Source organism: Ursus arctos, unplaced genomic scaffold, assembly GCF_023065955.2.
Source record: "Ursus arctos isolate Adak ecotype North America unplaced genomic scaffold, UrsArc2.0 scaffold_30, whole genome shotgun sequence".
Lineage (NCBI taxonomy): Eukaryota > Metazoa > Chordata > Mammalia > Carnivora > Ursidae > Ursus > Ursus arctos.
Window position 1 is genome coordinate 13,319,566 of NW_026622986.1, and position 22,619 is coordinate 13,342,184.

Here is a 22,619-nt window from a genome sequence, read left to right on the forward strand (position 1 = left end):
ATAATTTCCACTATACTTTTCGTCATGAAAATGGCACACCCGATGTGTTTGTTGACTCTGCTTCTCTTCTATGCCTTCACCCAAGGTCAGGTTACCAGTATTTTTCTCCTAGGATACTGAAATAACCTCAGGACGGTTTTCCCTGTCATTCCACCTCCCAGAATCTTGGTCTACGCTGCAACCATAATCATATATTTTTAAAAATTTATATTTCGTCACGTTACCCCCTTGCTTAAAGCTTAGCTTTTACTTCTCATTGCTCTAGCGTGAAACACCACGGTCCTCAGCTTCATCTTGTACTGTTTCATATCCTTCTTTCCATCTGTGTCTCAGCCAGTAGTTTGGATGATATTTCCTATAATAGAGCTTCCTCCCCACCCCCATAGATTTAGTTAGGTAACTGCACGTATATGAAGTGTATAATTTGATAGTTTTGACATATGTATACTCCTGTGAAACCATAACCGTGATTCAGGCAGTTAATATATCTATCACCCGTAAGTCTCATGTTTCGTTATATCCCCTTATTACGAAACTACCAAATTGCTTTGTAAAGTAGTTGCACCATTTTCCATTCCCACCAGCAGTGTATGGGAGTTCTAATTTCTCCCTGTATATTCATGAACACTTAATATTGTCAGTTTTTTAAATCTTAGCCATTCTGGTGGGCATGCAGTATATATATCATTACGGTTTTAGTATGCATTGCCCTAATAAGATAATGTTGAGCATATTTTTATGTGCTTATTTGCCATCTGTGTATTTTCTTTGAACTGTCCAAATTCTTTGTCATTTTAAAAATTAGGTTGTTTTCTGATTTGTTGAGTTTTGAGAATTCTTTGTTTATTCCAGATATAGTTTATCACCTATTTTTTGGCAAAGATTTTCTCCCAGCCTGTGACTTTTCATTCTCTCAACAGTGTCTTTTGAAGAGCAGTTTTCCTTTTTGGTGAAGTCCAGTTTATGCATTTGTTCTTTTATGGATTCTTGCCTTCGGTGTTCCTATCTAAGAAATCTTTGCCTAGCACAAGGTCAGAGGATTTCTCTCATGCTTTCTTTTAGAAGTTTTGTAGTTTAAAAGCAAAGCTTCATAGTTTTAGTCTTAACGTTTAGATCTGTGATCCATTTTGTATTCTTTTTTTTTTAAAAGATTTTATTTATTTACTTGACAGAGAGAGAGGACAAGCAGGGGGAACAGCAGACTGAGGGTGAGGGAGAAGCAGGCTCCCCACTGCATGGAGATCTGGACATGGGGCTCGATCCCAGGACCCTGGGATCATGACCTGAGCTGAAGGCAGACGCTTAACTGACTGAGCCACCCAGGCGCCCCCATTTTGTATTCTTTTTTATTTATGATGCAGAGTATGGATCCAGGTTCATTCTTTTTGCGTATGGATATCCAGTTGTCCTAGCACCGTTTGTTGAAAAGGCTGTATTGTCTTTACTTCATGCCATTTGCATCTTCGTCAGGATCAGTTGACCATATATGTGTGGGTTTATTTACGGACTCTCCTCTGTCCCATTGATCTCTTTAGCCTTCATTACACCAATATCATGCTGTTTTAATTACTACCAGTTTATAATAATTTTTGAAATCAGGTGGTTAGGGTTAGTCCTCCAGTTTTGTTCTCTCTCAGGGCTCTTTTGCTATTCTAGGTCCTTTGTGTTTCCACATGAATTTCATTTATTTATTTTATCCACATGCATTGTAGAATCCACTTGTCATTTTCTAAGAGAAAAAACTCTGGTGGTCTTCTGAAAATCAGGTTTGGATTATGTTGAATCTACAGATTAATTTTAACAATACTGAATTTTTCAACCCTGAACAGAGTATATCTCTCCATTTATATAAGTCTTCTTAAATTTTCTTGGTAATAGTTTATAGTTTTTTGCATCTAGGTCTTTCTATCTTTTATGATATTACCTGTGATTATTTTTTATTTTTCAATGCAGTTTTAATTTTTAATTAATAATTAAAATTAATTTTTAATTTAAATTTTAAATTTTAAATTTTGATTGTTTATTCCTAATGAATAGAAATACAGTTGATTTTTTATAATGATTCTATATCCTCCAAACTTGATGAGTTCATTTACTAGTTCTAGAAGCTTTTTAAAAAATTCTGTCAGATTTTCTACATAACCAAAAGTTATCAGACTTGTTTTTGACTACTATTTTACTAATTTCTTAAGGTGGAGCCAAAGGTCATCAATATGAGACTTTTCTTCTTTTTTAATACATACATTCAGTGTTATAAATGTTCATATGAGTGCTGCTATAGCAGGATTCCAGAAATTCTAATATGTTATGTGTTCCTTTTCATTCAGTTCAGAATACTTTCTAATTTCTTTTTTCATTACTTCTTTGAGCCAGAGGTTATTTAAGGATTTTATTTATTTGAGAGAGAGAGAGACAGCATGAGCTTGGCGGGGGGGTGGGGAGAAGACTCCCCTCTGAGCAGGGAGCCCAATGTGGGGCTTGATCCCAGGACCCTGAGATCATGACCTGAGCTGAAGGCAGATGCTTAATCAACTGAGGCACCCAGGCACTCTGACCCAGGGATTATTTAGATATGTATTAATTAGTTTGCAAATATTCAAGTATTTTCCAGAGCTATTTTTATTCTTGATTCCTAATTTGATTTCTCTGTGGTTACAGAACGCACTTTTATGGCTTAGTCCTTTTGACTTACCCCTCTCATTACAATTTATTTTGTGACCCAAAATATAGTCTCTTTTGTTAAATGTTCTATGGAAACTTGAGAAGAATGGTGGTGTTCAAGTCTACATTCTTGCTGATTTTCTGCCTGTTGAAATCTCAGACTATAATTGTTAATTTGCCTGTTTCTCTGTAATTCTGTCGATTTTTGCTTTATGTATTTTGAACCTATTAATAGACGTGTAAACATTTAGGTTTGTTATGCTTCTTTCAGTTGACCCTTTAATCATTATAAAATGACCTTATTTATTGCTGCTAATGTTTTTTGCTTTGCTACCTATTTTGTCTGGTATTAATATAGCCACTTAGGCTCAGCCTTCTTTTGTCAAGTGTTAGTGTGGTCTATCATATTTCTGGCCTTCTAACAAATTTGTGTTAAAGTTCATTTTTTGTTATAGGTGGCATATAATTAGGTCTTCCTTTTTTTTTTTTAAGACTTTATTTATTTATTTATTTATTTATTTATTTATTTGAGAGAGAGAGAGAGACAGCCAGCAAGAGAGGGAATACAGGCAGGGGGAGTGGGAGAGGAAGAAGCAGGCTCCCAGCAGAGGAGCCTGATGCGGGGCTCGATCCCAGGACTCCGGGATCACGCCCTGAGCCGAAGGCAGATGCTTAGGACTGAGCCACCCAGGTGCCCCTAGGTCTTCCTTTTTTATCCATTTTGAGAATCTGCCTTTTAATTGAGGCTTTTAGACCATTTTCATTTCATGTGATTGTTAATGTAGTTGAATTGAATCTGTGGGCATGTTGTTTGACTTCCATTTGTCCTTTCTGCTGTTTGTTCCCATTCTCTTCTTTTTCTACTTTCTTTTAGATTAATCAAGTAATTTCTATGATTTAGTTTTATTTACGTGTGTGTGTGTGTGTGTGTGTGTATGTATTTTGCTTACTCACTATAACTCTTTAGTTTTGCTATTTTAGTGATTAGGGTTTAAAGTATATGATTTAAGCATCACAATCCACCTTCAAGTAATGTTTTACCACATCATATGCAGTTTAAGAAAATTATAATAGTTAACTTCCATTTCTTCTCTCCTAGTCAGATCCTTCTGGATCTGTGGGAGTATAGTTTTCATTAAGTTTAGAAAGGTTTTGGTCATTTTTCCTTTTCTTTTAAGATTTTATTCATTTATTTGAGAGAGAGAAAATGCACAAGCAGGGGGAGGGGCAGAAAGAGACGGAGATTTGCCACTAAGTAGGGAGTCCGATATGGGGCTTGATCCCAGGACCCTGAGATCATGACCTGAGCTGAAGGCAGACAGACACCCACCGACTAAGCCACCGAGGTGCCCCAGACATTTTTTGTTCAAATATTTTTTTCTGGTTCCTTTCCTCTGCCTCTTTGAGGAATTGTAGATTAGCCACTTGAAGTTTTCTCACAGTTTTCTGAGGTCAATTGCAGTCTTTTATTTTGTGATGTCTAATATGTGTTTATTCCTATCCAGTGTATTTTTCATGTCTGATATAATTTACATCTCTGTAAGTTGTATTTGGTTTTTTAAAAATAGCTTCTATGCCTCTACTTACCTTTTTATGCTTTCTTTTGAGATATAGCTAAGTTGATTACAAACAGTTTGACCCTTTCCAGTCCTATTCTTAGGAATTGTTAGGTGAATCCAGAGTAGTGCTCAGCCTAGAGCTCATTGTTCCCCACCGCTGAGGCAAGACCTACTACTGTATTCATTGTGCTACAGGTTATGAGTTTTCCCAGCATGGCTAATGGGAATCAATACTATCCCTGGTGCTGTGTGAGCACCAGCGGAGCCCTCTGCAGATCTCTAGAGTTCTTTCTTTGTTCTGCTTTCTTCTCGCCGGTGTTTTGACCTCTGATCTCTATCTGCCTTGGTTTCACCGGATTCTCAGTTTCGTCATCTCAACTCAGGGAATCTGGTGGAGTCTATCTCAGTTTTTTCACCTGTGTCATGGTCGGTGGAAATTCTCCCAAGGCAGTGAGTTCGGGTATGTGTTAGGCTAACTTCTTTTGTTTTCAGGGATCATTGTCCTTCATTGACTGAAGTCTTTTGTCTTGAAAATAATTTGAAAATGTATTTTATCTTTTTGTGTTTGGCTTGTTTCAGGTAGGAAGGTAAATCAGTACCTGTTACTCCATCTTGGCCAGAAGCAGATTGCAATGGAACTTTGGGACATGCTGTAGGCTGTCTTGAATGCTCTTCTTCCTCCTTTGCTCACTTGCTTCCTGCTCCTCCTTCATTTCTCAGAATAGTTCTCTCTTCCTCGGGGAATCTTCCCTTCCCAGGGTAGATCACATTATGTTATGTGATCCTAGAACTCCGTTTCCTTATAGGAACTATCTGAATTTGTAATTGTCGTTTTATTTGTCTTTCCCTTTCACTAGACGTGAAGCTAAATAAGAGCCAGGGATCTTATCTGTTTAATCTGCAGAGCTTAGTATAATATCTTTTTGTTTTTTAAGATTTTTTTATTTGAGAGAGGGAGAGTGCACAAGCTGGGGGAGGGGCAGAGGCAGAGGAGAAGGGAGAAGCAGACTGCCCGCAGAGTAGGAAGCCCAATGCAGGGCTTGATCCCAGGAACCTGAGATCATGACCTGAGCTGAAGGCAGATGCTTAACTGACTGAGCCACCCAGGTGCCCGTATAATATCTTTTATATTGAACTCATTCAATATATATTTGTTTAATGTATGAATGAGTGAATGTGAAAGCACACAGTCCTTTATATGCAAAAAGTACTCATATTTTTTTTCTTTTTTTTTAAGATTTAAGTAATTTATTTCAGAGAGAGCATGAGCGGGGGGAGGGGGGTGAGAGAAGAACAGAGGGGGAGGGAGGGGGCGTGGAAAGAATCTCAAGCAGACTGCGTGCTGAGTGAAGAACCCCATGCGGGGCTCAATCCCAGGACTCTGAGATTATGACCTCAGCCGAAACCTGACTCGGATGTTTAACCAATTGAGCCATCCAGGCGCCCTATATATTCTGTTTCTGTTTTTTCTCTGATGTAGATTCTGTTAATTTATTAAAAATTCGGAATGCGGTTTGTTCGTTTGAAAGATTATTAGAACTTAAAAATGATCACTGTGAGCAACTTACAAGAAAAATTAAAGAATTGGAAGATTCGGTTAATGGTCTACAAAAGGAGCTATCACAAACAAAAGAAATTAAATTGCAGTTGGAGCAGCAAAAAGTGGAATGGGAACAAGAACTCTGCAGTTTGAGGTATGACGTCTTGGTTTCAAGGAAGTATTTGAACTTTTATTTTTTTATTATTTTAAATAGGCTCCACACCCAGTGTGGGGCTTGAACTCACAGCCATGAGATCAAGAGTTGCATGCTCTACCGACTGAGCCAGACAGGCACCCCTTGAGCTATTGACTTTTATACTACAGATATGTAGGAGAAGTTTTGTAGTTGCTAACTTACCTTCTAGGATTTTATAGGGAAGAAAATGTCTTTAGTATTGTGAAGTATGGGATTCTTCTGAATAATACAGCAAGTTCTTAACGGTGAATACTTCTACAAATAATTTAATGTATATTCCAAATCATAATTTTAATGACCATATAGAAGTCCATCATATGGAAACCTCATTATTTAACAAATTGAATTTTGGTCGGTTTTCGTTTTTCTATACTTTAATTAAAGCTGTAAGGAATGTCTCTTATATAAATCTGTTTCTACATTTCTGGTTAACGTACTTGGAATACATTCTTCAATATAGTATTGGTTACTTAAAGTATAAAAATTTTTAAAGAATGTCTTCGATCCTATTTTTAAATTGTTCTCAGGGAAGTTTATATTAATTCGTATGCCCGTGAACAGAGTATAACATGGCCATTTTTCTCAAGACAGAAAAATGTTTAAAAATTTATTCAGTTTTAAACATACGCAGCGATTAAAAAGTAACATGGAAAATGATTACTGCTCAAGTTGCTCAACATCTCTCTTATATGTAGGTAAAATTAATTCAAAAGTCTGTGCTGCAAGCACATATTACTCTTTATTGTTTACTTAATTAATATGGATCCTGTGTTGGTCTAGAAGGGGTTTTCAAATGATTTATAAAGTGGATAATAGGGGTTCCTGGGTGGCTCAGTTGGTTAAGTGTCTACCTTCGGCTCAGTTCATGATCCCAGGGTCCTGGGATCGAGCCCCATGTCCAGATCTCTGCTCGGCGGGGAGCCTGCTTTTCTCTGTCCCTCTGCCTGCCACTCCACCTGCTTGTGCTCTCTCTCTCTGTGTCAAATAAATAAAATCTTTAAAAAAATAAAATGAATAATAATCAACAAGGTCAACTGAGAGTATTGCAGAAGAAGAAACATAAAATGTATAGGGCAACAGATATTAGACTCCCTAGCCTAGTCCTGGATCACAGTAATCTGCAGGGGTATGTTGTGCAAATGACATCTGCAGATTCTGTCTTACACTGCAAATTATTTTTAGAGGTACCTGTGATGTTTTGTGAAGTAGAAATCTACTTCTAGTGAATTTATAAACAGCAATTTCTCTTTTTAATTAGTAACTAAATTATTCTAATGGAAGAGTAATTATGACTATGCGGGAAACGATAATTTTCAATTCTAACTTTCTTGAATAATTTCAAAATTTCTTTCCCTACAATATCTACCAGAGTTATTGACTAAAGCTTACTACTAAACTGCATAATGCTTTCTCATGGCTTCTTTTCAACTCTGTGTATCTTTTGGAAGAGATTGAAGTGAGAAATTAAAACCATGAGCCCTAGAAAGGAAAAAATTAAGAACATAGAAATTTCGGGGTGCCTGGGTGGCTCAGTCGTTAAGCGTCTGCCTTCGGCTTAGGGCGTGATCCCAGCATTCAGGGATCAAGCCCCCCATCAGGCTCCTCCACTGGGAGCCTGTTTCTTCCTCTCCCACTCCCCCTGCTTGTGTTCCCTCTCTCGCTGGCTGTCTCACTGTCAAATAGATAAATAAAATCTTAAAAAAAAAAAAAAAGAACATAGAAATTTCATTTGGACAGTAAACCAATATGGAACCAGATCATGAAATGAACTTTTTATTGGTTACAAAACAAATTTTAAAATAAGTCCATTTATTTGCAGGTTTTCCTTCAAAAGGGAAAAAGAAAAAAGAAGAAATACTGATATGTTATATGAAAAAAATAAGGAGCAATTAAAAAGAACAGTACAGCAGTATAATAAAGAAGCTGAACTGAAACAACAGCTTGAAGTTACTCTTCGGACACAGGATGAGGAATTGAGGAGTGTAAGAAATAATTTGAATCAGGTACATCTTTGATAAAAATTGTGTATTTCCATCAATATTATTTATAATGTCCCTTTGATTTAATGTATATTATTTAGATATAAAATAGATAAAAAATTCAGTTTTATCCTAATAGGAACTATGATATTTATAGCTAAAATTAATAGCTTATTGGAATCCTCGGCTTCTCATATATGCTGTATGTATATTTTCTGAGTTAAGGGATGGAAAGTAAATTGAGATAAATGTGAATGCTGGCTCTTTTTTTTTTTAAGATTTTATTTATTTTTAGAGAGAGAGCATGAGCAGGGGAAGAAGTAGAGGGGGAGGGAGAGGGAGGGAAAAGAATCTCAAGCCGACACTGCGCTGAGTGCAGAGCCCAACGTGGGGTTGGATCTTACAACCCTGAGATCATGACTTGAGCCAAAACCAAGAATAGGACACTGAACCAACTGAGCCACCCAGGCACCTCAGTTTTGGATTTTTTTATGTGAAAATGCAGGCTAAATCACCTTGAGACTATGATGGAACTAGTTAAATGTTATGTAAAGAAATTTTATTTCACATACTGTATGTACCTGTATTTTTACTCTATGACAAATTTAGCTGTCATTTAAATTAAAATTGGAGTTATTCATGAGCAGGATAAAAATCCTGTCTTTACAAAGACTACTTCTTTTGAACATTTTTTTTAAGTTCTCTTAAGCTTTTGACTTTCTTTTTTAATGGTGTGATCCAAAATCCTAGTGAGAATAGGTCTCTAGGTTGTAGAAGAACAAAACGACACAAGAAACACCTTTCTCAAGAACAGAATGCCAGAATATTACAAGACGGAATTCTAAACCATCACCTTTGCAAACAAAAGGAGCTAGAAAAGGCCGATAAGAAAATGCATTCTGGGGGAGGGGGGGTGGGGTAATGGGATAGACCGGTGATGGGTAGTAAGGACGGCACCTATTGCATGGTGCACTGGGTGTTATACGCAACTAATGAATCATCGAGCTTTACATCGGAAACCGGGGATGTACTGTATGGTGACTAACATAATATAATAAAAAATCATTAATTAAAAAAAAATAGAGCCAAAAAAAAAAAAAAAGAAAATGCATTCTGGGGTATTTTCTTTAGTCATTTTGAAGTACATGTGTATATGTATTTGTATGTATACATATCTTATTTTCTGAAATTACTATTTTTTCTCCATGTATGCATATATATATATTTTAAAAACCAACAGTGTAGATCATGGAAAGTATAGAGGATTTTTAAAGCATATATATATATATATATATATATATATATATAAAGCATATAAATATATATATATATATACATACACACACACACACACACACACACACACATGGGGGACATAAGGGGCAGTGACATTTCTGGTCCAGTGGCTAAAGTAATAGTCTCAATTTAAATGCATTTGTCTGCAAGCGTCAAATAGTGACATTCATAATGTCCTCATCCAATGGAGAGGCTTTTATTATTTTCCATAAGAATTGATGAGCTTTCCATAAGCTCAAAACTATTGCTACTGATAACATATGTTTCAGTTTTGGGGCAGTTACTTCATCACCTCTGTATTAATAGAGAGTTTAGCTTAACGCTTCCACTGACGAACAGGAGGAAAAGTGTAGCCTGTTCAGAGACTTTCTTTTGGATGTTAGTGTCCTACTTTTGAGAAAAGTAGCAATTTGCTCCAAGTGGTATCCTATTTTATTACAAGGTGCTTTTGAAACAATCATATGCTAATGATAATTAATTGATGAGTATTTTATTCCTAATAAAACAGCTCAGTGTATTTCCCCCCATTTTGTATTTCTTACCATTTTAAACATCATGAAGAGGAAATAAAATTTATTGGAGCAGCAAATAATCTGATGATTTTTCTAAGAGCTGTATACATTTTACCTTATTTACCACCAGTATTTTGAAACATAAGGCTCCTTTTGTATTGATGATTTCCACTAGAGAAGAACTGCAGTTTGGTGCAAGAGCACTAGTAGTGGAGTAAGAAGACCTGAGGAAAGTCCTGCAGCTCACTTACTATTTTTAACCTCTCCATTCTAGAATTGTGATAACTAAAAGTGGTCATTGAAGTATGTAGAAGTGTTTATAGTGCAGTGCCTGGATTTGTCGGTTGTCAGTAGATGCAATTCTTATAACTGACTATAGAAATGTTAGAAAACTGGAATTCTGTGGAATATTGTCAGGAAAAAAGAATTTTAGGAAATTTAATCTGTCCAAACATATGCAGAGCTAAGGATTTTACTGTGGGGTAGCTGTGTTAGATATCAGACTGTAAACTCAATGTTTAGTGTCGTCAGATTTATTAATCTTTTATTTCAAGCTTTCTGGGTTTGTTGTAAATCAGAGAGAGGCCTTTCAATTGTGAGATTCTTAAAAATTCTGTCGTGGTTTCTTTTTTCCTCTCATGTATTCATTTTTTTCAATTAAATTTTTGAACCTTTGGGAATTTAGGCTTGTATAAAGTTTGAGGTTTGGACCCAACTTTATTTCTTTCCCGTTGGATATCCACTTACTGCAACCTGTTCGTTGTATAAACATAGGTTATTCTTTAATTTCAGAGAACATCATGATAATGTCATTTTATTGAGTTCCAGCTAAAAGTCTCCTTTGTTTCACTTAGATTTTTAATAGTCATGGAAAAGAAAAAGGTCTGTTGCATAAAAACCACAGGTGTCAGGATCAACTTGCCATGCTAAGACTGGAAATAGGCACTATAAACAATCAAAACCGGGAAAAAGAAAAGAAGTACTGTGAAGACATTGCAATTATAAAAGAGAAAAATGCCAGCCTTCAAAAGACCATAAAACTGACCGAGGAAACATTAAGAAAAACAATATTCCTGTATAGTGGACAGATTAATGCTCTGACCGCTGAGAATACAATGCTAAAGTCAAAATCGGAGGGCAAGGAGGAAAATAAGGAAAGACTGGATGCAAAAGTTGAATCATGCCGAGCTAGACTAGCTAGTGCTATACAGGATCGTGATCAAATTCAGACATCAAAGAGAGACCTAGAACTTCCTTTCCAGAGAGCAAAAGATGAATGTGTTCCTCCTGTGCAGGAGAAATTGAATTTCGATGTGTCTAACCTGAAAGATAACAATGAGCTGCCTTCTCAGAATCTTTCGAAAGGTGACGGTCAACTCAATACTTTAGAAATTGAGCTCCGTCACCCAAGAGATGCCCTCAGAGAAAAGACTTTGGTTTTAGAACGTGTACAGGGAGACCTAAGTCACACACAGTGTCAGAAAAAGGAAATTGAACACAAGCATCGAAATGAACAAGATAAAGTGAATAAATACGTTGGACAGCAGGAATCCTTAGAAGAGAGATTATCTCAACTACAAAGTGAAAATACGTTGCTTCAACAGCAACTAGATGATGCTTACAACAAAGCTGCCAGTAAAGAAAAGATAGTAATTAATATCCAAGACCAGGTTCAGGATATTCTAGAAAAACTTCAGGCTGAAAGTGAAAAACAAGGTCTTATGTTGGAAGAAAGAAATGAAGAGTTAATGAATGAATTTAATCTTTTAAAAAAAAGAATTTATTAGCATCTGACTCTTGGTTTTGGCGTGGGTCGTGATCTCAGGGTTGTGAGATCAAGCCCCGCGTTGGGCTCTGCACTCAGTGTGGAGTCTGCTTTAGTTTCTCTCTCCTTCTCCCTCTGCCCCTCCTGCTCATGCTCTCTCTCTCTAAAATAAATAAATCTTTAAAAAACATATAATAATCTCTAGCGTGTTTTTTTAAAAGATTTATTTATTTATTTATTTGAGAGGGAGAGAAAGCATGTTATGAGCATGAGCAGAGGGAGAGGCAGATGGAGAGAGAAAGGGAGAAGCAGACTCTGCTGAGCAGGGAGCCTGATGTGGGCCTCGATCCCACGCCCCTGGGGTCATGACCTGAGCCCAAGGCAGACTCTTAACTGCTGAGCCACCCAGGTGCCCCATCTCTGGGGTTTTTATTTTTATCTGTTGGCTTAAATATAAGTTGCATTTCCATAAACAATAAAATGGGAAAGAAGCAATGACTAAGAGAAAGGATATAAACAAATATTTGAGCTAAACCAATCTATTGCTTCTATTTCTCGTTTCAGTATGTGCAACGTTCTCTGCTTTACTCACTCTTGGAACTTAGAATTCCAACACGACCACTTTGAGATATTTTTAAAAACAAATATTTGTATTTCATCACTTTTTTCCCTTTATTTTTAAACAGAATTATTTTTAAGGATTGATTCATTTATTTAGAGAGAGAGCATGAGCAGGGCGAGGGGCAAAGGGAGAGAGAGAGAGGGAGAAAAGCAGACACCCCACTGATCACAGAGCCTAATGTGGGGCTTCATCCCACGACTCCAAGATCATGACCCAAGCCAAAATCAAGAGTCAGAGACCCAACTGACTGAGCCACCCAGGCACCCCCTCCACATTTTTTTTTTTTAATCACCATTCTCACATGTTTCTGTTGAGTCAAACCTTCGTATTGTGTTTAATAAAGTATGGTACATTTGATGTGTATGATTTTTATAATGTAGGTAGTAGCATAAACCTTCAGCAAATCTTCAGTATTTCACTTGAAGGGAGAAAACTGACTTTTGAGGTGAATTGAATTTTACAAATAGACAAAAATCTCAAGATCGCCTCCTTTAAAAGAAAAAGTAGCAAAGCACCTCGTCCCCAGTTAAGGTATTAACTTACTGTGTCAAGGTCACACTTTTAATATATCTGATTAATTTAATGAATTTGATAACTTACCTGATTCAGCATTAAGGAATTGTATCATCTCTTTTGGTGCCATAAAATGCTAGGCAATGCCACTTCAGGAACTTTGGCCAAATCATTGAACCTTTTATGGTTTTACTCCCATTATCAGCAGAAAATGGGATTGAAGGTGACAGTTACTTTTATACCCTCTAGCTAAAAAGTGTTATGGTTATTGAATGTGGAATTTGGGGAGCATGACTCATTTCCCAAAATTCTACACTAACATCAGTTTCGCTCTGTTCTTTTTGTGTTGTGGTGACCTTTGGTTCATATATTTTAATGAACACTGTCAATTTTTGATAACCCTAGGATCCAAATGAGAAAAGAATTGTAAAAGGCAGTTGGGGAAAGAATAGCTCAGTGCAGAAAGAGGAAAGCTTCTTATTTGTGCCTGGAGCGCTACAATGTCACATCCTTTAAATCTGGCTGTTTATGCAAAATCCAGGTGGTAAAGACAGAAGATGACAAATCTTGTGTCTTTGTCTTTTTATTTCTTTGTATCTGCTGGTCAGGTGGGGTGGGGTGGGGAATGTTAGGTATCAAAGTGTGGATATGAATACAAAATGTAGAAAGCCCTTTTTAAAATTTTGGAAAATTCTGCTGTTTCCATTTTTAAATTTTATTTGTTTATTTTTTAAAGATTTTATTTATTTGTCAGAGAGAGAGCGAGCGAGAGAGAGTGCACAAGCAGGGGGAGGTGGTGGCAGAGGGAGAAGCTGGCTCCCAGCTGAGCAAGGAGCTGGCTGCTGGACTCTGGACTCGATCCCTATGACCTGAGCAGAAGGCAGATGCTTAACCAACTGGACCACCCACATGTCCCAATTACGCTGTTTTTATTCAAATAGAAATGAAGCAGAATTTATAAAAATTGCAATTACTGGTAATGATAAAGTTAAACACAAAATATTTTTATCGATTACAATTATGACAAACGAGGAGTCAAATGAATGAATTAATGAAAAAAAGTTCTGGGATGCCTGGGTGGCTCAGTCGGTTAAGCATCTGCCTTTGGCTCAGGTCATGATCCCAGGGTCCTGGGACTGGGTCCTGCATCGGGCTCCTTGCTCAGCAGGGAGCCTGCTTCTCCCTCTGCCTGCACCTCCCCCTGTTTGTGCTCTGCCTCTCTCTCTCTGACAAATAGATAAATAAAATCTTTAAAAAATTTATAATTAATGAAAAAGTTCTTTTTAATGAGTAAAGTAGTAACAATTATCCTTAGTATCAAACTTCCTTTAAAGATGGTTGAAGAAAGGAAGAGGCACGAAAGTGATAAATTGGCAGTATCAGAAAGCATATATGCCGCTGCTGCTACTGGACTAATTCAACAAAGAGCGAGTGGAAAAACTGATAACCACCTATGTCCTATTATGGAAGATGAAGATTCTGATGGGTAAGCCTATAGCAATATGTAAATAGTAGGTAATTACTATTTTCCTAGGAAACAAATTCTAGTTGGAGCTAACATTCATGATTAACAACTTTTTATATTTTTAGTAAGGCGATTCCATCCTGGGTGCTAATCAGAAAAATGCAAATAATGTGATACCATTTTTTGCAGTCATAGTGATAAATATTTTATTAAAAAAATAATAACCAAAATTAGCAGATGTGAGGGAAAAGGCATTCTTATACACTGCTGTTAGATGAAATTGGTAAATCCTTCCTGCAGGGTGATTTAGCAGTGTGTTTCAAAAATTTCAAATATGCTGTCCCTTTATCCCAACGGCTTCATTGCCAGGACTAGATCCTATAGGAAAACATGACTTGTGTAAACACACACACACACACACACACATACACACACACACACACACACACATACACACATACATTCTAAGGACATTTATTATACATTATTATATGTATAAAATATGACAGATATGTTAAGGATATGTATTATAGCATTCTCATATCAAAAAGTTGGAGCTAGTCTAAATAGCCATCAATTTTCTCCCGTATAAGACAAGATAGTATGTGACCATTTGAAAAAATGAATTTAGGTCTACAGTGTACTGATTGTTTAACAAGGTATATTTAAAGTGTTTGGCTTCATGTCATGTCTTATGCAAATCTTAGAATACTGTTACTATCTGCTGAGTTGCAAGAGGAAGTTACCTGCTACACTGGTGCTCTAACATAATTACCAACAAAATTGCTAGTTACTAGGTTTTTGGTTTTGGTTCCTAATGCAGGAGTGATCAAATGTTGGGCCCTCGGATTGATCTGAATATTACCAAGAGATTTCATACAGCGATTTGTCCCATATTCTATGTAAACATTTGATTTGATGACCCCTGTGCTGTAAGCCAAGATGTTGCTAATGCAGTGAATCTTCTTTTTAAGGTTCCTTGCATGCATGCTGTTATCCTTCCCTTTTAAAGAGAATATATTTCTACATGCACCACACCAGATTTTTCAACAGTGACTTCGTATTTTATAATTGATAAAAATTTAGTTTACAAAATAGGAATATTTTCTGCATTCCAAACTCCTTTTACTTCTCTTATAGAAGTTTAATATGACTAATTATTTTGAATAGTAGACGATATCCTAGAGTTAGATGATTTTTATCAAGCATGAAACACTGCTGTTGAAACTCAACAGTTTTTCTGTGGTCTTTCTAAGCATGAGAAAAAAATGACAATCGGGTTATATAATACATATCTAGAAAATTTTTAAGGAGTCTTTTGGATGTATAATTTTGTGAATTATTTAATGGCTTGGCCTGCGTTGTTTTTTTTTTTTTTAAGATTTTATTGATTTATATCAGAGAGAGAGAGAGCAGGGGGAGAGGGACAAGCAGACTTGGCACTGAGAGCCCAGCCCCATGCGGGGCTCGATCCCACAACCCTGAGATCATGACCTGATCCAAAATCAAGAGTCAGAGACTTAACCGACTGAGCCACCCAGGCGTCCCCTTGGTCTGTCATTTTTTTAAGAAACACTTAATGCTACATGTATGTAATTTTAAAAACTTCAAACTGTTACAAAAATACTACATCATCATTGTGTAAGGATTGAACTAAACTAAAAAGAAAAATTATCTATGATCATTCCACTTAGCTATGATGTCCTTAAAAGAGCCGTGTACACTCACTGATCCTGATTTCCCTCCCATTTGCTCTGGAATTGTCTCTAGCAGTTTTCACTCCCACTACTCCAGAACTGATTTTTGAAAGGTTACCACTGATTTTCACTTTAATAAATCTAGACGTAATTTCTCAGATGTCATTTTATTTCAGCTGTCGTGCCTAGAAAACGTTCTAGCATATGTAGTTCTATTCAATAAATGTTTATTGAGTGAATGGCGTTTCACCTCCATGTATTGTTTTTAACATGATACTAATTCTCCCTTAAACAAAAAGAAAGTTTGACAGGGGTCCGTTCTGACAATTTAACCCGCCAGTTATATGCAATTTTTTAAATCTGGGGGCGCCCAATACTGTGGTTACTTGTTACTTATTTTTTTACTGGTATTTATGTTAGTTGTAATCATGATAAAATGGATCAAAGGAATAGCAAACTTCATTTATATTTTATTAAGGAAAATGAAATATGGTGGTAAATTATTATAGGGCTTTAAAAATTCTTGCCAGAGGATTATGAGCCCTCAATATCCGAAATAAAAAGATGAAGTTGGAATTTATTGCCTACTAGTAAGAGAGCTCTGCTGATCGCTTACAGTCTTTTCTGACAGAGCAGTCCGCTATTCTTATACAGGGTTTGGGAAGAGTAGAGTTTAAGGTTTGGGGGACTTCCAGAGAATTAACTGGCTTGTCATCAGCTGAAACACCATGGTAATTTGGGTGAGACTGGTCGATTGGTTGGCACTCAAGGCATGTGTATCGGAGGGATTTTGTCCCCTCTCTAGGCTTTCTTTTAGAAGGGAGGAGCTGACATTGCTTGGTTGTTGAGTGAGGCCAGCGGGCATTGATCAATTACACACATTTAAAACTGGTTGTGGTGGCTTCTTGTTACCATGGCATCATAGTTGTGTCCCCCCCCACCCTAAGTTTGAGGTGACTGACTAGATGTTTTCTATTTAAAAGTTGTTTCTATCAGCTGTGTTCAAAATGAAAGCGATTTCATATTCTGTAATTATAGATTTCTTGTTGAAATTTGGGTCAAGAAGAATTGTTCAATAATTGCTTTCAGGAAGATCCTTCTTTTTTGGTGTTAAATTTTTTTTTTTAAGATTTTTTGTTTATTTTTCGACAGAGATAGAGACAGCCAGCGAGAGAGGGAACACAAGCAGGGGGAGTGGGAGAGGAAGAAGCAGGCTCATAGCGGAGGAGCCTGATGTGGGGCTCGATCCCGTAACACCAGGATCACGCCCTGAGCTGAAGGCAGACGCTTAACCGCTGTGCCACCCAGGCGCCCCTTTTGGTGTTAAATTTTAACTAGGAGAGTTATATGTGTAACAGTTTTAAAACAATAATTGCTTGCTTTGTTTGTGTTTTCAGTGCTCTTAGGGGCTCATGTTCAATTCCTAAATTGATAATCTCCTGTGGGAAATTTCAGTCTTTTTGTAAATTTATGTAGCTATTTGCTAATAATATTCTCTTGCATGCATTTAGTCCGTGAAAAGGTAATTATAATTTTCTGTTGGTAAATCTAACTTTTTATATTAGGATTAAATAGTAGGCTGAAGGTATACAAAACTTACCAAATCATATTCTTTAAGAAAATTAAAAAAAAATTTTTTATTTATTTGTGAGAGAGAAGGAGAGAGCAGGAGCAGGAGGGAGGGGCAAAGGGAGAGGGAGAAGCTCAGCAGAGAGCCTGATGCAGGGCTAGATCCCAGGCCCTGGAGATTATGACCTGAGCTGAAGGCAGAGGCTTAACCGACCGAGCCACCCAGGCACCCCCAAATCATTTTCTTTTCAAACAAAATTAATCAGGTTATTGCAATTTTTGAGTGGTATATAATGGCATATGAGTATTTTTGAATTTTCTCCAGATTTATTGAGGTATAATTGACAGATAACTGTGTAAGTGTAAGGTATACCTGTATTAATTTAATATACTTTTATATTGTAAAATGATAATAGTGGTAATAACTCTATCACCTCACATAATTATCATTTCTTTTTTAGCAACTCTCTTAGCAACTTCCCAATGTATCATAGAGTATTGTTAATTGTAATCCGCATTCTGTACTTTAGACCCTCAGAACTTAGTAGTCCTATAACAGGAAGTTTGTACCCTTGGCCCACCACCAGTCTGTAAATTTGTTTTTTTGAAGATCCCACTGTAAGTCAGATCATACAGTATCTGTCTTTCTGTGTGACTTATTTCACTTTGCATAATTCCCTCCAGGTTCATTTATGTTGTCACAAATGGCAGGGTTTCCCTCTTTTTTGTGGCTAAAAATATTCCCTTGTAAATACATACCACATTTTTTAAATCCCCGGATCCATTGATGGACACTTAGGTTGTTTCCGTGTCTTGGCTACTATAAATAATGCTGCAGTAAACATAGGCGTGCAGATACCTCTTTGAGAAATGATTTCATTTTCGTCAGATACGTTCCCAGAAATGGGATTACTGGATCATATGATAGTTCCATTTTTAGTTTTTTGAGGAACCTCCACACTGTTTTGCCGAGTGGCTGTACCAGTTTACAGTCCCATAATGGTGTACAAGGATTCCCTTTTCTGTACAACGTTGCCAGTGGTATCTCTTGTCTTTTTGATGAAAGCCACTTTAACAGGTGTGAGGTGATGGGTGTATCATTGTGGTTTGATTTGCATTTCCCTGATGAATAGTGATGTTGAGCCCCTTTTTTGGTACCGTTGGCCATTTGAATATCTTCTGAGGAAAGATGCCTGTTAAGGTGCTTGGCCCAGTTTTTAATTGAATTATTTGTTTTTTGCTGTCCGATTATATGAATTCCTTATATATTTTAGATATTAACCATTTTTCAGATTCATGGCTTGCAAATATTTTCATTCATTCTGTAAGTTGCCTTTTCATGATATTACTTGTTTCTTTTTTGTTTTTTAGATGTTATTTAAATTCAAGTTAGTTAACATATATTGTATTATTGGTTTCAGGGGTAGACTTTAGTGATTCATCACTTGCATGCAACACCCAGTGCTCATCACAAGTGCCCTCCCTAGTGCCTGTCACCCAGTTACACCATCTTCCCACCCATCTCTCCTCCGGCAACCCTCAGTTTGTTTCCCATAGTTAAGAGTCCCTCATGGTTTGTCTCCCCTTCTAATTTCTTTCCATTCAGTTTTCCCTCGCTTCCCCTATGATCCTCTGTGCTGTTTCTTATATTCCACAGATGAGTGAAACCATATGATAATTGCCTCTCCCTGACTGACTTATTTCACTCAGCATAATCCCCTCCAGTTCCATTCACGTCGATGCAAATGGTAAGATTTCATCCTTTCTGATGGCTGAGTAATACCCCATTATATATATATACACCATATCGTCTTTATCCATTCATCTGTTGAAGGGCATCTCGGCTCCTTCCACAGTTTGGCTCTTGTGGACATTGCTGCTGTGATACTTTGGTACCCACTGTATTGAGAGTGTTTATCATGAAAAGATGTTGAATTTTGTCAAATGCTTGTTCTGCACATATTGAGATGATCATATAATTTTTTTCATTATATTAATGTGTATCCAACTTACTGATTTGATTTGATTTCTGAAGGATAATTTTGCTCAGTATGGTATTCTTGGTTGGCAGTTCTTTTCTTTCAGCATTTTGAATATGTAATCCCTCTGTCTCCTGGCCTGTAAGGTTTCTGCTGAGAAATTGCTAATAGCCTTATGAGGGTTCACTTGTAGGTGACAAGCTTCTTTTCTCTTGCTGCTTTTAAGATTCTCTCTTTGGTTTTGATTTTTGACAGTTTTATTATAATGTGTTTGGGAGAATATCTCTTTAAGTTGAGTTTGTTTGGTGACGTGTGAGCTTCATAAACTTAGATGTCCAAATGTTTCCCCAGGTTTGAGTGTTCTCACCCATGACTTCTTGAAGCTTTATGTCTTTTTTTCCCCTCTCTCCTCCTTCTGGAACTGCAATAATTTACACATTGTTTCTTTTAGTGGTATTCCATAATCACGTAGGCTTTTCTCACTCTTTTTCATTCTGTTTTTCTTTGTTCTCCACTGATTGGATCATTTGAAAGTTAAAATTTGAAAATTGTAAATTCACAGATTTTGGGGGGATCCATTTTCCTGTCAGTGGCTTCTATTGTTTTTTTTCATTTCCTTCCCTATATTGTTCAGCTTCAGAATTTTTGTTTAGTTCTTTTTTACTATTTCCAGGTCTTTTTTAAAAAAAGATTTTATTTATTTATTAGAGAGTGGGAAAGAGAGCAAGTCAGGGGAGGGACAGAGAGAGGGAGTGAGAATCTCTAGCAGACCCGGGGCTGGATCCCAAGCCCCTGAGATCATGACCTGAGCCGAAACCAAGAGTCAGACACTTAACCGACCGAGGCATCCAGGCGCCCTTCCAACTCTTTATTAAACTTCTCCTTTTGTTCATATAGTGTTCTTCTCATTTTATTGAACTGGCTTTTTATTCTTAAGATTTTATTTATTTATTTATTTATTTATTTATTTATTTATTTATTTATTTTGGAGAGAGCATGTGTGTGAGCGGGGCAAGGGGGAGTTGCAGAGGGAGAGGGACAAGCAGAATCTGCTTAACTGACTGAGCCACCCAGGCACCCCTGAGTTGGCTTTTTGTATTTTCTTGTAGCTCATTGAGTTTCCTTAAAACTGCCATTTTGAATTCTTTTTTAGATATACATTGCAGATCTCCATGTGTTTGAGATCGATTACTGGAAGATTATTGTGATCCTTTGGTGGTATCATATTTCCTTGACTTTTTATATTCTTTGAAGTTTTGCATTGCTGTCTTTGCATTTGAAGTAGTCTTTAATGATTACCTTTCCAGTGTGTCCAAACCTGATTTTTTTCTTTTTTTTTTCCTCCGGTGGTGTGCTGAAACTTTTCTGCAGGAAATCTGGTTTTCCAGAAAACCTCTCTCATCCATGGGTGATTATCTAAGACAGTGTTTTCCAGGGGCTCCCAGATGTAGCTGAGAGGAAGGGGCTGAAGCCAATTTATGGGCTATTGCTAGTTCCACAGCTGGGAATGTAGTGAGTGTGCCTGTTATCCAATGCATGGTAGGCAAGACTTTTTCTAGGTCCCTTGGTATATGGTGCTTGATTCCACAGCTCCTACAAAGAGGTCCATAGTTTTGTCCCCACAAATGATGTTGTGTTATAATTGTATATTTATCTGTCTTCGAAGCAAGGAGTGTATATTTCCTTATAAATGGTTGGACTTCATAACTGTTCTGTGAATTAATAAATGAATTGATGGGGCGCCTGGGTGGCTTAGTCGTTAAGCCTCTGCCTTCGGCTCAGGGCGTGATCCCGGGGTTGTGATATCGAGCCCCGCATTAGGCTCCTCCACGGGAAGCCTGCTTCTTCCTCTCCCACTCCCCCTGCTTGTGTTCCCTCTCTCGCTGGCTGTCTCTCTCTCTCTCTGTCAAATAAATAAATAAATAAATCTTTAAAAAAATAAATGAATTGAGACGGGTAACAGGATTTTACAAAAAATTGTTTTTTTTTATTCGCTATGGTAACATTATTAGAAAACATTAGCTTGGGGCACCTGGGTAGCTCAGTCTAAGATTAAGTGTCTGCCTTCAGCTCAGGTCATGATCTCAGGGTCCTGGGATTGAGCCCCAAGTCAGGCTCTGTGCTCGGTGGGGAGTCTGCTTCTCCCTCTGCCTGCCGTTCCCCCTGCTTCTGCTCATGCTCTCTCTCTCTCTCTCAAATAAATAAATAAATAAATAAAATCTTTTTTAAAAATGGCTTTTTAATGGCTACTTTAACTGGATTTTTTAAAGTAGTGATCTTCGTTTGAGTATAAAGGAAGCAAGGAAAGATGAAAATGAAAAATGGACATCAGAAGAATCTCTGATTACACCCCGCTTTGAGAAGTTTGACTCCCCGACTTATTGTCCACTACAAGTGAATGACGACAGCCCTTTAAGTGAAATGGATCAGGATGAAGGAAGGGAAAATCTGTAAATTATTTCCCTCTGAAGGAATTCTAGCAGTGATTACTTTTTAAGGAAATAAAACACTGTAGTGTCGGTACAGGCTAAGGCAAGAAATACTCAAGTATATCAGACACACTGCTTGATAGGTTAAGATGAGGACAAGTGACTTTGACAAGGAGCAGTTAGTAGTCACCATGGAAGCTGGACTGTAATGAATAAGTATAAACACTCCTTAGAGAATTTTTACGGGGAAAGGTAACAGAGAAATGGATGATAACTGAAAAAGAATGTGGAATTCATGGGGATTTTCTTTCTTTTTTCATTTTAAGATGGGAGCTTTTAGAGTATGTTTGTATGCTGCTGGAAATGATCCAATAGAGATAGACATGGTTATTTAATTTAATTTTGTTGACATTTCCAAATGTTAGAAAGCTTATTGATTGTATTACATTATCTTTTAAAGATTATAGTAATTGTCCTTAGTACTCCTATTCATGTAGTTTTGGGGCAAGAAGTTGTTTATTCAGAACTGGTTCCACAGTGAAGTATTCTCATATAATCGAATGTGCAGATATTATCATTCATAGATTTAAAAAAATATATATAATAGTAAATATGCAAACACTTAGGCCATTCTGAATAGAACTAATCATTCCTTGATGATTTCAGATATTCGGTGCCTTTGACAGTATCATGAATAGCTATGATTTTGTTAGGGACTTTGAAGTATCTGTTTATATTAAGTTAATGTTTGTTTAGATCTGGGGAAAGGGGAAAGCTTTTATTTATTTACAATTGCAAAATAAACTATTAATCTATCATAGATTATTACTTTTGGAT

At 36.9% G+C, this 22,619-nt stretch overlaps 1 protein-coding gene across 1 annotated transcript in view; it reads left to right on the forward strand.

Moving 5' to 3' along the window:
• LOC125280907 (ankyrin repeat domain-containing protein 26-like) overlaps window positions 1-22,619 on the forward strand; it is a 414,415-nt gene that overhangs the window by 112,328 nt on the left and 279,468 nt on the right. The window contains exons 38-40 of the mRNA XM_057304708.1: window positions 5,701-5,914; window positions 7,776-7,959; window positions 13,978-14,129. Coding sequence (XP_057160691.1) covers window positions 5,701-5,914; window positions 7,776-7,959; window positions 13,978-14,129 — 550 coding nt within the window. The remainder of the gene's footprint in view (window positions 1-5,700; window positions 5,915-7,775; window positions 7,960-13,977; window positions 14,130-22,619) is intronic.